This window comes from Chanos chanos, chromosome 9, assembly GCF_902362185.1.
Source record: "Chanos chanos chromosome 9, fChaCha1.1, whole genome shotgun sequence".
In the NCBI taxonomy this organism is placed as follows: Eukaryota; Metazoa; Chordata; class Actinopteri; order Gonorynchiformes; family Chanidae; genus Chanos; species Chanos chanos.
Genome location: NC_044503.1, coordinates 6,210,769 through 6,226,007, shown reverse-complemented (window position 1 = coordinate 6,226,007; position 15,239 = coordinate 6,210,769). Strand labels below are relative to the sequence as shown.

At 42.7% G+C, this 15,239-nt stretch overlaps 2 protein-coding genes across 2 annotated transcripts; one reads left to right on the top strand and one right to left on the bottom strand.

Moving 5' to 3' along the window:
* Positions 1-2,382: 2,382 nt before the first annotated feature.
* On the top strand, positions 2,383-12,199 carry gls2a (glutaminase 2a (liver, mitochondrial)). The gene is made up of 18 exons (XM_030783588.1): positions 2,383-2,761; positions 3,742-3,829; positions 4,338-4,459; positions 5,191-5,320; positions 5,627-5,706; positions 5,887-6,050; positions 7,059-7,117; positions 9,092-9,124; positions 9,628-9,686; positions 9,942-10,008; positions 10,217-10,267; positions 10,425-10,601; positions 10,737-10,868; positions 11,016-11,108; positions 11,286-11,347; positions 11,464-11,540; positions 11,801-11,864; positions 11,950-12,199. The coding sequence occupies exons 1-18, from the start codon at positions 2,559-2,561 to the stop codon at positions 12,137-12,139; spliced, it is 1,851 nt and encodes a 616-aa protein (XP_030639448.1). The 5' UTR covers positions 2,383-2,558; the 3' UTR covers positions 12,140-12,199.
* A 1,124-nt stretch (positions 12,200-13,323) lies between these two features.
* spryd4 (SPRY domain containing 4) lies at positions 13,324-15,002 on the bottom strand. The gene is made up of 2 exons (XM_030784327.1): positions 14,870-15,002; positions 13,324-14,247 (listed from the first exon to the last, which is right to left on the bottom strand). The coding sequence occupies exons 1-2, from the start codon at positions 15,000-15,002 to the stop codon at positions 13,706-13,708; spliced, it is 675 nt and encodes a 224-aa protein (XP_030640187.1). The 3' UTR covers positions 13,324-13,705.
* Between the last annotated feature and the right edge of the window lie 237 nt (positions 15,003-15,239).

Sequence of the window (15,239 nt, the reverse complement as noted above, 5' to 3'; positions counted from 1 at the left end):
TGCGTGTGTGTATGCGTGCATGTATGTATATGTGTGTGTGTGTGTGTGTGTGTGCGTGTGTGTGTGTGTGTGTGTGACTGTGAGGGGTGAGTGTAAAGCACACAGTGCCAGTTCGAGCGGAAATGACACAGAGGAAATGGCTGTTTGATCTGGTGCTGAGGGAGTGTAATATGACTCTGGAGTCTAACATACAAACTTCATCCCACCTCAATAATTCCCAGCTGTACTGACTATGCTCTTCATAGCCCATGGGAAACATCCTAATCTTCTCTCCCATCATTAGCTCAGCACTGTAAGTGCTCAAAATGCCATTATTAATGTGCTTAAAGAATCTCCTGGACAAGAATCACAAAAAAACAGATGCATCCATAATTGAGATTTCAAAAGTGACACATTTGTCCTTCAGAGGCTGTCTGGTTCTTCAAATTGCTCATGGAAAGATCTCCATTTTCAGTAGTTTCATGCTTCTGTAAATATTTTAATGATGTCCATTGGTTTGTACATTCAGCTCTAAAAAAAAGAATAATTTTCAATCATACTGCAAAGGCACTTGCTGCTGGTACAAATCTCATGTGGTGTGTTGAACAAGCAAAAGGACGCTCGTTATTCAGGGTTCTCCTGCTTTTTTACATGAATTATTGTGTAAAGCAAATCCTTTCTGACTGTGCTTCAATCACATATCACCATATACTCCAGTAAAGTTTCCCGCTAGAGAGTAGTCAGTGCTGAAAATTTTTACTTTAGCCTTCAGGTACTACAAACGGAGTTTACTTCATCACGAAAAATCAAATGAAATCGGCTTCCATGTGTCTAATCAAGATGTCTGTTTTCCCATTTGTCGGGTGAGAAAGTGTAACAGTTGAATGCCATTTTATTTCTTTAACATGTCGATGTGAGAAAACGGACAGCAAAGCTGTTCTCTGTAACACGCGATATTCAGTTCTTTGAGTTGCGCTTGTGGTCCTGCGTTTGACCCTGTTAACTGGGGATATAGTGGTCGCAGGGCGCCTCCCGCAGGTTCAGATACATTAAGACGTTACTTCATGTCAGTTTGTCCGGGCTTTAACCATATGCCAGTGTTAACGGCCACCACAGGGTGTCGCTCAACATGTGTCGTACATCTGGGCGAAATTTGAACGCCCGTTTTTCATGTAAATGACGATGGATGGTCTTCTTCACTGTTACTGTTGTTGCTAATGTTGTTGTTTTTTGTTTTTATTTTATATTTAATCTTTTGCATTCTTTGACCTATCACTCAGTCGTTATCATTCTAAGGAGGAAACATAGCATCAGTAGGCCTACTAAATACCGCAGTATTAGTTTACCGCCTTGTATGTTGTAAAGCATGCAGTTTTCCATCAGCATGTTCGCTACGTAAGCGATAAATTAAATGAAGTGTGTGTGTGTGTGTGTGTGTGTGTGTGTGTGTGTGTGTGTGTGTGTCGTTATTATACGTTGAGCATTAGCAGCTCTTGTTGTCTGTAATCAAATATCAGTCAAATAACAAATAATTAGTAAGTGACCAAGGAAATGATATTTTTCTCAAACGTTATTCTGACTTAATCTCTCATTTACCACAATCTGCGGTAGTACACTCCAAAAATCCTTGAAATTTCTTGAAAGACTTATTCTTCGCAATAAAATTGTTAATTATTAATAATTATTTGGTAATAATTAACTTGTGACTGAGCAATGAAACAATACTATTATCAAACATTGTAGGACCAAAACAGATCACACCACAACTCTGTGGAGATTGAGCAACATGCATTGACCTTCGGAAAGCCAGATGTATAATTAGTCATACCCACCCCTTGTACAATTAGCTCCAAGTGACAAAATACCGTGATCTCTGCCAGGATTTCTCAGAACTTTCTGATTAATGTCCGCCTTGATGTCTATCTGTTTGACATATTTACTGGCACATGATTTAGGTTTGACGTTCTTTCACAGAGGTGATCTACCCGTTCACATATTAATCCAAAAATAAAAAAGTATTTACACCTTATCAGACATCTGCATCGTGTAGGCTTATTATGATTTCCGTTGGAAGAGCAGAGTCGGGGCTAAACCTAGAAATTAAATTCATTTAACACGGTGTTTGAATGGAAAGGTAATTTGTTTAAGCCTGCGGTCACCAGACATGGTTTCTAGAATAAATCAAACTTCGTTTACAGCAGACGGGCCAGCGCTGCCCTTGGGAATGATGCCAGTGAATAATAAATCAGTCGTCAGTGCCAATTTTGGATCTTGTTGCTATTGGTTAATGAGCCAACTCTGTGGTAGCGATTACAACCTCCTTCCTCCCCCTCGCCCTCCCACAGTCCCCTCCAGTCCTCACCTGTGCCCGGCTCCCGAAACCTCAACACTCATTCCACAGAGTCCGCAGAGACCGGCTGCATATATTCCGTCAGTATAGTCCGAGAGGAAGTGCTGGAAAGTACTAGTAATTGAAGAGACACGTACCGCCCGTACAAAAGCCGCAACGCTGTTCCGTCGCTTTGTGTCGTTATATTTGAGCGTATTAAAAAAATTAATATCTGTTCACCGCCATCACAATGCATTGTTTAAAAACACTGCGGGCCTCGAATGCAGGGGCTGTACAGGTGGTTATTAGAAATGCAGGGAAATCGGTGTGCGCGTCGAACAATATCGGACATTTAGGCACGAGAAAGCAGCCAGTTCGACTGCTCCGCACCAGCGCAGCATCCTACAGCCAGCAGCTACATGTCATCCCTGACACCGAACCCGGCCTCCACAGGTAAGATAACTTACAAACAGTACTTTACTATGAGACAAATAACGGCTTTCTCAAATCCATGTTACAACTATGTAGCAGTGTATATCACCTTAGTAGTGTTAGAAATCAGGGTTAGAATGACGGGTTGAGGGGGTCAGTTAATTAAGACTTGCCCTCCCCCAAAAGAGGTAAAAACAACAGTTTGGGGGGGTTCGAGACATTTATATATCCTATGCTATATAGCCCTGGAGAAAAAGTTGACACCCGCCTGATTGTCATTGTATTATTCGTACTCTGTTAAAAATCGTATCGGTTTAGTGTTTGTCACTGAAATACAAATGGCCTTTCATCTCTAGAACATATGTACTCACATAAGGAGTATCGCCAAACAATTGTTTACTTGTGTTCCTGGACCAGGTAATTTTGAATCTTTGTAAATGAATTTATGTTCCAGTATGTAACTGCAAATTATTAACTGCACCTGCGCAACAGCAAGAGTGGTGTATTAATTTGAAAATGCAAACGGAAGTACAAATGGGCCTCTCATCACGTTATTAAATCGATGTAGCCTAATGTTACCACTCAGGTTTAAATGTGAACTTGTGTTTGAATAGCATTTTTGTTTGTTTGCTTATTTGTTTGTTTTGTTTTGGGGTTTTTTTTTGGGGGGGGGGGGGGGGGGGGTTGGCTTTGATGCAAGTAGTGCAGAATTTGTGACAGTGTGGTTAGACGTTGTGTTTGGATCTCTTGTGGGGTTTCAAGTTATTCATTAAGGGGTTTTATATATGTTGTGCTTTGATATGAAAATAGTCATTTTATTTTATTTTGCCAAGTTTGATTTCTGTGTTTTATTGTGGTAATTTTCCTGTGTTCGGGGTTTGACAAGTGATCTCTGAGATTGTATTGTGCTGTAATGTAGTAATTGGTTTATATTTGGGGTCTGTATATTAGGGGGTGTTCTGAGTGCTACAGTCATTTGTTTGTTTTTTGGGGTTTAACAGTCAAAAGGTGATTTCTGGGTTGGAAGATTTGCTGTTCTACACCATCTCACAGGGAGAGGAGAAGATGTCTATCTCACGATTCATTTCTGTGAGTTCATGCCCCTGTCCACACACACACACACACACACACACACACACATACACAAATATTTACCCATGTAAATACATGAGCAGGTCACACACAAACATATGTGCTCAAGCTTCTCATGTGATCTCTTGACACAACTTCATAATCATTCTGTGAGAGAGAGAGAGAGAGAGAGAGAGAGTCAGACAGACAGACAGACAGACAGACAAGGGTGTGAGAGTAGGAGTCATCTGGCTTTGCACATGTCACCCAAAAATAGATCCTCACATTGCCCCATTATGTCACTGCTACACGCCCCTTCATTGCTCCGTCACATTTTGGCGTGTGTGTGTGTGTGTTCCCCCAATACTTCAAATAACTTCATTCTGAATTAAAAAGAAAAATTTAAAAAATGAAGCACAATTATAGTGCTAATATTCCTCCATCATAGCAGCTCTAATCTTACAGACTTTATTTGTCATGCTGACTCATATATGTGCATGAGAGTTGATGTGTTGGTGTTTTTCAGGCACTAAAGAGCACAGGGCTTTTGACCTCTGACCCCCGCCTGAGAGACTGCATGCGACAGCTCCACAAATCAGTGCATGAGTCCGTCGGGACCAGGATGATGGATCAGGAATTGTTCAGGAAGTAAGTATTAACCCCGACCAAAACATTTGTGTTGCGGTATGACTGCTGTATGATTAGGCTGTAGAACATGGTATCCATTTTTTAAGTCAGCTAGCTTACCTCACAAAAATGACATATACAGATACTAAATAAATGTAATTCTTACACCATAGGGTATATATCAAGAGCCTGAGAATTGAACAGGTGGTGGCTAGAGAAATTTCCATTACAGTGAGTGTGTATGAGAGTTCAACTGACAACAGTTGCAGTTTTATAGCACACAGCTGTGCGACACTCACACACACACACACACACACACAAACACAGACACACACACACGCACGCACAGACTCACATGCATACACGTGGTGAAAAGACTAGAAGGCTGTTGACACACACTGCTGATAAACGCGAGCAGTGTATTCCTGTAGAGTGAGGAGCTGTGCCAGTCATATAAAAAGCTCACCTTATCAGATAAACACACACATACACACACACTAATTTGATATCATCTGAGAAGTCCAACGGGTCACACATTAATCTGCGTGTGTGTATTAGCTTGAGTCTGGTATTACTAAGTTAATCCATGTAAAGCAGTGATGGAATGTTTGGTCTTTTCTCTTGGAGTTCACTGTTCCATTCAGTAATCAACCCGAAGTAATTTGACTCTACATCTGAGTCAGTGTTACTAGTGTGTGTGTGTGTGTGTGTGTGTGTGTGTGTTTGCGCGCACTTGTGCTTCTCTGCTAAAGGTGTGTTGGAAACAGCATCGTCCTTCTAACTCAAGCCTTCCAGAGGAAGTTCATTATTCCAGATTTTGAGACTTTCACTTCAGTTATCGACCAGATTTACTACAATGCCCAGTCACAGCATGGAGGCAAGGTGAGTCTTCACACATTTATTCCCACATACACACACACACACACACACATACACACACACGCATGCGTCCACACACGCATGGATTGGCCTTCACTGTGAGCATTCTAACCCATGTCCTGCTGATTGCTGTGTGCCTCTGAGGAAAAGTATATTTACTCTGGAGTATATGTGTATTTGTGTGTGTTTGTGTGTGTGTATTTCTGTGTGTGTGTGTTTGTGTGTGTGTGTGTGTGTGTGTGTGTGTGTGTGTGTATTTGTGTGTGTTTGTGTGTTTGTGTGTGTGTGTGTGTGTGTGTGTGTGTTCAGGTGGCAGACTATATCCCCCAGCTTGCTAAGTTCAGTCCTGATCTATGGGGAGTGTCTCTGTGCACAGTTGACGGCCAGAGGTAAGACGGACCAAGAGTCACCAAACACACCTGGAGTATTTTATTCCAACCCTAACCTAACCAATGCGATTCTAATGCCCTCACATCTTTTGAACTATATTCAACCACTGTTCTCTTGTTTGCTCTTTATTCTCTTTCTCTCTTTCTCTCTCTCTCTCTCTCTCTCTCTCGCTCTCTCAGGCATTCTATCGGGGACACTAGAGTGCCTTTCTGTTTACAGTCCTGTGTGAAGCCTCTTGAATACGCCGTGGCCGTGCACGAGACAGGAACAGAGCACGTGCACAGATACGTGGGCAAAGAACCAAGCGGCCTCAAATTCAACAAACTCTCTTTGAACGAGGAGGGTAGGAAAAACAATCACATCCCTTTCTCTTTCTCTCTCTCTCTCTCTCTCTCTCTCTCATTCACTCTCACTCTTTGTACACTCATTGTACATCTGTTAAATTTCCTGGTGTCAGACTAGCATATCAGTATTCAACTACTCACAGAACTCCCTACTTCTTAGATGTGTATTCGCACTGACTGAGTGCTGAGTAGTGCCACCGTCAGCCACTATCATCTTTGGCATGCAATTCAAATGAACAGTTGAGAAGTATAATTGTTTGACCGATGTTTCTGTGGAACCAATTTGTCTCATTCGTCACGGTGGCATCTATCTACTAAGAGACAGATCCATCTCTCTTTGTAAGACATACTGTCACCCTCATGTCCCTGTGCAAACTGAGCTTTCCGTTCGAGGACAAGCAGTAATACGAACGGACATTAGACTATCAGACGCTTCAAGGAGAGACATCTTATCTTTAGCTTTCCTCCAGCTAACAGGAAGAGAATCAAAAGGGGACTCTGTGAACCTGTTAGCTATTACAAAACGCACCGTATCAACGATTGACCAACTCTACGCGTATTGCTTAACCTTTACTTCGTGAGGGCGTAAAGCTTTGAGCGCTCCTGTACAAAGGAACTGGATAAAGTCAAGTCAAGTAAAGCTTTATGGTCATCTCGGCCATGTACAGCACAGCATACAGCCGTGACGAAATGATGTCCTCCTTGGACCATATGGTGCAACATGGACAGACAGCAGCACATTCAGACAGACAGGAGCGCATTCAGACAGACAGGAGCACATTCAGGGGGATAATTAAATACACTTAGTTGGAATAAAGGACTATGCTAAGCAAAATGAAAACATAGAAAAACACTATACTAGAAGGACTAACTGAGGGGGGGACACATTGGGAAGACAGTGCAATTGAATATAATATAGTGCAAAAAGATTGACTGCTGTAAGTAAAGACTGCGTGTTATTAATGAGAGTATTGAAGGGTTTTTTTCTTGTTATTTTTTTTTAACAGATAAACCTCACAACCCTATGGTGAATGCAGGAGCCATAGTCATCAGCTCACTCCTTAAGGTAAAGAAATATTTCTCTCTTATTGCGTGCTTTGAAAGAATGAAAGAAATATCTTAGAAACGGCAGCTGTGCAGATTTCCACAGTGTCCAGTCAGCATTTAGGTTAACTGAATCCACTTTAGTCACCAAATATCGCTATCAGTTACCACTGATGTTATCACACACCTAATATGGAATGAAGCAACTGCTCTGAGGTAGGCACCCAGTGTATTCTGACCCTGAAAGCAGCAGACAGCTGATGACATGTATGTGCGTGTGTATACGGAAGGGTTATCTCAGGTAGATGGACTGTCATAATTGTGTCATGGGGAGGTGTGTTACGGGATAGCCAATCAGAATACGACACCCAAAGAGGTGTGTTGTTAGGGGCAGCTGCAGAGAGGCACATAAGGGCAATGGGGGAGGATGGACAGAGACCAAAAAAATGAGGGGGGGGGGGGGGGCGTTAGAGAAAAGGAGGGAGAAACAGACAAGCAATTGGACACTGTTAGAATGACAGATTTTTAGGTGAAGGTCAGAATCGGCCAATCAGGTGACTTGCCTCAAGTCAAGCCAACAACCTTCAGTTCACACAGAACGAGATGTGAAAATGCCATCACGACGTTACATAATATAAAGACCCGCCGCCATAAGGCAGATCTCGGACACGCACACAACCTTGTGCTCGCAGGAGTATTTTTAAGGAGCAAGTTACGTCCTTCTCCTGCTTGACCTTTCGCTGAAGGAATCCCCTTTCCCTCTTCGTAGAACCCACAGCTTGCACCTCCGACTTTACGACTGAAACTCAATCAGCAAAGCGCACTGTCCCCAGTCTCAGTCATAAGACACAGACACACACACACACGCACACACACACACACACACACACACGCACGCGCACACGTACACGCACACACGAACACACACACACACACACGCACACGCACGCGCACACGTACACGCACACATGCACACACACACACACGCACATTTACAGACACACCTGCTCACATACACAAACACATATTCACGTACACACTCACTTGCACATCAGATACATCTAGCGCCATAGTCACATGATACGCACTCTTAGAGAGTGAGGAGGAAACGGTGAGACAGGAAGTATGCCAGATAAGGAGTGGTTTTCAAGGGTCCCAACATAGAGCAGCTAGCTGACTGACCACACTTCTCCAGGACACTCTATTCCTTAACACTATGTAACACTAACCATAAATAACGTTAACCCAGGTTCAGGGTGTGCTCTGGTTTTGGAATGCTCTGTTGACCAAAACAGTGTTCCACAGCTTCAAGTTCTTTGAAAAGTAAATTATTCTTTTCAATTGCTTATTAGTCTCCTGGCAGAAGATGCTCTCTCAATTCAATTCAATTTCAATCCAAAGTGCTTTATTGGCATGACAAATAAGGCATTGTATTGCCAAAGCATTCATACAAAGCATAAGGAATACAAGGAACAAGTCATATGGATCTAATCTAAGTCTAAATCTTATGTAAATTTAAATCTACTCTAAGTTTAAATCTAGACCTAATCTATTCTATATATAGATTTACACAGATTTGGACTAACATAAAATAAACATAGACACTACACTCAAATATGAGTAGGAACATTACATGTGTAACATGTATAGAAACATTAAACGTTAAACATATTTACATTTAGGTTTAGCTAGTGTCCCTCAGGTTATGCTCTCTCTCTCTCTCGTTCTCTCTCTCTGTCTGTCTCTTTCTCTCTCTCTCTCTCTCTCTCTCTCTCTCTCTCTCTCTCTCTCTATCTCTCTCTCTCTCTCTGTCTCCCTAGTTCCAACAGAAAGAGTAACACTGCCTCCCCAAGTCTGAGTTAGAACTCATTACTGACTAGTGGAATTTATTCTGTGTTGAGCTGTTGCAGTCACGCAGTCACTGATGGTGATTTACGATGAGAGACCAGAATAGGTTAGGTAGATTAAAATAATCTGTCTTCTCTCTCTTTCACAGCCTGGATCAAACAAGGCAGAGAAGTTTGACTATGTAAGTAAAAAAAGAAATTGAATTATATTTGTATGATGAATTTTATGGGTTCAGTAGAGAACGGTTAAGGGAAATATCATAGAGTTATCCATGTTGTATTTAACACCGCAGAACTTTTACTGTGATTGCTGTTTGACAGTCATATAGATTTTCAGTCTCAGTCATCACTAACCCAGAAGATCACAATCACATTCATTTACCTACAGTCAGCCGTTGACGTAAAGCAGTTCACTTTTGTCTTTGTATATACTAACAGTTTTTAAGCAAATATCTATAAATGTCCACATCCCATCACGGTGCAGATTATCCTGTATGATTTCCTTCCGTTGTTTTCTTTGTGTCAATCCGATATATAATATGCCGAATTTATAAATCATTTATCATGTGATTAATAGAGGGAATTCACAAACGTATTTATTTCTAAATACACTCAATTACTGTGTACGCGGACCTGTGACCTCAACCTGGCTGTACTGACCTTTCTCCTCTGTCTTTGTTTTTAGATGATGGAGTATGTGAAGAGAATGGCAGGCCAAGAGTATGTTGGCTTCAGTAATGCAACGTGGGTTCCCCCTGCATTCTCACTGCACGATGTTCACATTGCTTCAATGCACAATGCTCACATAATTTCACTGCATGATGAAGTTAAAGTCACGGTTAGGACAGGAACATTTCATGACGAATACCCAACGGTGTTCAACTCGTGTTTGTACACGTACAGAGTGTGGCTTACCACCTACGATTGAATGATTTACTTGTGTAATGTGCTTGGTTTGTTTTTGGATATAACAACTGTTTAATCGTGTTCTTCATACAGGTTTCAGTCCGAGAAGGAGACGGGTGATAGGAACTTCGCAATTGGTTATTATCTCAAAGAGAAAAAAGTATGTGGTAATGCTAATGCCTTTTTATCATATCAGTATCATTTTTAATAATCAGCATGACTGGTGCACTTCAGTCTAAGAAAAACAATTAAGTCCTCCCTCTCTCTCTTTCTCTCTCTCTCTCTCTCTCTCTCTCTCTCTCTTCTCTCTCTTCTCTCTCTCTCTCTCTCTCTCTCTCTCTCTTCTCTCTCTCTCTTCTCTCTCTCAGTGTTTTCCTAATGGAGCTGATATGATGGCTGCCCTTGACTTTTACTTTCAGGTGAGCATTTTACTTTGCTGAAATCAACTTGATCTAAATAGAATAGAATAAAATAGAATTCTGCTATTAGCACCAAAAGAGGAACTCAAATGAAGTTCAACCTTCTCTCTCTCTCTCTCTCTCTCTCTCTCTCTCTCTCTCTCTCCTTCCTCCTCAGCTGTGCAGTATTGAAGTGAACTGCGAGTCTGGCAGTGTCATGGCAGCCACGCTGGCAAACGGAGGCATCTGTCCAATCACAGGCGAGCGCGTGCTGAGTGCTGAGGCCGTGAGAAACACACTCAGCCTCATGCACTCCTGTGGCATGTATGACTTCTCTGGCCAGTTCGCCTTCCATGTGAGTCATACACATATACACACACATGCGTGCACACACACACACACACAAACAGACACATACATATACGTGATTCGTGAATTGTCAGTGATGAAGCATTGACTGTGAGCATAATGACCATCTACGTTCTCTCAGGTGGGCTTGCCTGCTAAGTCAGGTGTGTCAGGGGCTGTGCTGTTGGTGGTCCCCAACATTATGGGCATGATGTGCTGGTCTCCGTCACTAGACCGCCTGGGAAACAGCGTGCGGGGCATCCATTTCTGTCAGGTATCCACTGCCGCTTTCTCTCTCTCTCTCTCTCTCTCTCTCTCTCTAACACACACACACACACACACTCATATACATACATACACACACAAACTCACTGCTCAATATCACTGAGACTGACAGTCACTCTCTGGATTTCTGTTATAGGACTTGGTTTCTCACTTTAATTTTCATAATTATGACAACCTGAGACACTTTGCTAAGAAGCTAGACCCTCGCAGACAGATAGGCCATGAGAGGGTAAGACACGCACTCTAAGAGATTAATTTGTTACAATACTCTGTTGACTACATCAGTGTGTAGCTTAGCCCTGAGCAAGTGGGGTAGGCTGTGATCTGACTCTGTGTGTGTGTGTGTGTGTGTGTGTGTGTGTGTGTGTGTGTGTGTGTGTGTGTGGCTGTGGCTGTGGTCTTACAGAATAAGTCTGTGGTTGATTTGATGTTTGCCGCATACAGTGGGGATGTCTCTGCACTCAGGAGGTAAAACAACCAATGTCAACTTTCTTTTTTATTTGTTTATAAAATGTTTACCAGTTTGTTTTAGTGTACGTAAATCCCCACCCCCCCCCCCCCCTCTCTCTCCCTCTATCTGTCAGATTTGCACTGTCAGCTGTAGATATGGGGCTTAAGGATTACGACTCTCGTTGTGCTCTCCATGTAGCAGCAGCAGAGGGTAACTTCTCACTCATTCATTGGTTAATTTCTTCATTCACTCAATGCCATTCTCTTTTGCCTTCTTAACAACTCCCACTAACTCAAGTCCGCAGGTTACAGTTTTGCTTATGAAAAAAAAAAAAAAAAAAAAAAAAAAGCGAGTCAAAGCAGATAAAAAGTCACATCTTTGTTGTAAAGAAGTATATCTCTGATTCAGAGTAGTATCTTTAATGGACTTTTCCTGAAATGTCTCTAACCGACAGTTCTATTTGTTCACAGGTCATGTGGATGCAGTAAGGTTTTTAACAGAGACATGCAAAGTAGACCCCTTTGTGAAGGACAGGTGAGGGACGGTTTTCACTCCCAATTCTCGCTTTCGGTCCGTCGCTCCGGGTTTGTCGTAACGAATCTCTCTCCTCTCTCGACAGGTGGGGAAACACACCCTTAGATGATGCCATGCAGTTTGGCAGAGAGGAAGTGGTTAAGGTGTTACAAGAATACCAGCGCGTTTTTACGCACCCACAACCAAAGCAGGAGTGCATCACACACACTGCCCCTGGCACCACACTGGAAGTAGATGAACTGAGAACGATGGAAAGTCTAGAAGGTTTGGTGTGAGGGATTGTGGATTACTGTGTCAGCGTCCTAAAAAAAAAAAAAAAAGGAGTACCAACTCTAGAGAGAGAGAGACAATGGAAAAGGGGGGGGGGTGCAGGGTGCCAAAATGATGAATTTATGGGACAGAGAGGCTTCTTTTCTCTTTTCAAAGCTTCCAAGCTCAGAGAAAGAGGGAGTTAGGTCTAACTGGAACTTCATCCTATACTGGCTCCAGACATTGAAGGGGTCTATGTGTGTGCGTGTGTGTGTGTCCCTGCAAGCGTTGAGAGGAGCCATGGGAACATTCCGAGATGGGTTTGTGTGTGTGTGTGTGTGTGTGTGTGTGTGTGTGTGTGTGTGTGTCTAGCCAGCTCAGGGCTGCTCTGAATAGATTTCTCAGGTCTCAAAGATGCTTTTCTCATTACTCCGTATAATCAGACCCTCCATTAAGCTCACAATACACGTGAGATATTGATATGTATATTTGTTCATCTTCCTATTAAGCTAAATATTTATTTTTTTTTATTTATATGTAAAGGTTATTGTAATCTATTAGTTATTCGTTTTTAAGTAACTGTGAGAAATCATGCTCTAAATTTACTTCACATACACTTGAGCATCACAGTAGTGCTTGTAGATTTATCTGTACATCAAAGCACAGAAATGATCTACCTCAGGGATTATAAACGCCAATGTCGCATAGCAGAGAGTAGCTTCGCCGCCCCTCAGCCTCGTAGCACAGTTAAGTCTATTGAGACGGCGTCTTCGGGAAGTTGATTTGAAAATTCGAGATTGTTCATGTTAACATTTGAAGGCTTGCGATGTGTTATCTTATGCTGTGAGCAAAAAAATAAAAAAAAAAGCTTGTTTTTTGATTCAGTGAACTATCATATGTAGTTGTGTCTGCAGTCAATGTCCTTACTTCTTGACAAGGCTCTACGCACAAACTGTTCTAATTATCATGGCGTAGGTTCAATGACGGTCTTGCTCCGTCTGAAGATAAAGAACGCAGTGGCAGAGCTTCAAACTGATATGGCACCAGTACTTCCTGTGCTTTAAATGGAAACTTTAAATTTCGCAGTTTTAACTGACTGTGTGGAGTGAAAATGTTCAGGGAAAGACAAAATTTCTATGAGTAATCATAAAACACCGGAACACAGAAATAAATAAATAAATAAATAAATAAAAAACCTGCTGATCAGGAGTCCATCTTTTATTGTAAAGATTCTTTCATTCTCAGATTTGAAAAGCATGCATGATGATTTGACATGAGAGATTAGTCGTTTATGTACCCTGTTAAACTCTCCCTTGAATGCACACATAATCAGCTTCAGAGGTTCGTATCTCAGATGCTGAACATAAGACTGAACACATTCACAATGGAAGCTGGATAGCATGATATTGTCAGTTCTGCTCCCAAGTCTTCGGCAGAGAGTGAGACTGGAGCTGTACCAGAACCTGTACTTGGAGAGGAGTTCCGAGTCGTTCTGGCCCATTGATGCCTTTTCAGCACTGCGATCCATCAGAACCGCCCCCGGGGTTGGCCGGATGTAGCAGCCGTGCGTGTAGTGTTTGTAGCTTGGCGAACTACTGCAAACCAGGTGGGACCTCTAACCCAGAGTGCGTGAGTAGCTCTCCGTCCCAGAGAGCAAAGGCGGGACAGATCGGCCCACGAAACTGTGCCCGTATTGTGTGGATAACCGCAGACTTCTGGGTATCCACCAGTCCCAGTTGCCCAGCCTCATAGTCCAAGAGCAGCCCGATTCTCTCCGGCTTACCAACCAAAGTCACAGGCACCTGTTTTTTGTTTGTCATGGCAAACCACTTCCTCTGGACAAAAGCGAACACCCAGGAGGAAGAGTTAGTGCCTATGCATTCATCGCGTGACGTAGACGCCTCCGCAACCCCCACGCGAAATTCCTGAGACTTCTTAACGGTGACCTCCCAGTAGTGACGTCCACCGGTGATCTCTGCGTCTCCCAGGACGACGGCCCAGTCGCAGAAACGGAGAGGGGAGTCCTGGACGTGAGAGGGGTCCAAACCCAGCATGCGGTAGATCACCCCTGTGTCCTTCTTAAAGAGGTCCAGGCTGCTATGGGCAGTCCTTTCATCAAGCTTAAACTGCAGCTCTGAGAATCAGAAAAGATCCAGTAGACACTGGTTAGCTGTACCACAAAGAACAATACTTGAATCATACTTGATGCAAATGAAATGGTCCATTTAACATACACTTGACAATCAAAGAAGGAATTCTGTTTTCACCTTGCCTAACTGCCGTACAGGAGAAAAGAAACGGTTGTTCGTGCTTTTGAGTTATGGGTGGGAGGGGTGTAAGGTGAATTACGGTCACTGCACTACAACTGAACTTCAGATTTTAAATCTGCTGGTTGTTATGGTCGGTTGTCGAAGGAAATACAACACCATTAAATTCACATGTTACAGATTACACAGTTTGCTCCACCACCAGTAATAACAGTAACTAATCTACGCTAAACTGCACTCGCACTAATGCACGAACTGAGCTACCCTCGTTCGAAATCAGCCAGGCTGTAAGGATGGTTTAGATATTAACGACGTGCACAATCCGTCATTCTATAACTAGCTTTCCACCTTGAGCAAAGCTATGAGACAATACCCACATGCAACCAAGTAAGTGCATAAGGGTTATGCAAAACCCTGACCTCCATATCTCAGCGCAAAGACATTGAGATTTAAGGTGTAAACCTGACTCATGATACTGGTTCTACTCACTATTCCCCGCGCTGGCCACAATATAGCACCTCCGGGCTAATAAAGTAGACGCACGGCTGTGAGTGAGTAGCAAACTGCCCGCTGTACGGCCAGCCAAGCGGCAGAAATTGGCCATCCTTAAGGGCAACGCCATCTTGTTGCACATGAGTTGATTCTTCTCTCGTGTCGTTGTTTGCTCTCGGTGTTCCTTGGGCAATGCTGCCTCCTATAGTGCTGGGAACTGTAGCACACCCGTAAGACATGCAGCTTCTCTTAAATTGTCGACCGTTTCAAAGATTAACGTTTCTATGCATTACATTATAGAGTGTGAGTGTTAACATTTTCTCTCTGATTAAGTATAAGCAGTAAGCGATTTGTAGGGGGATGAGGA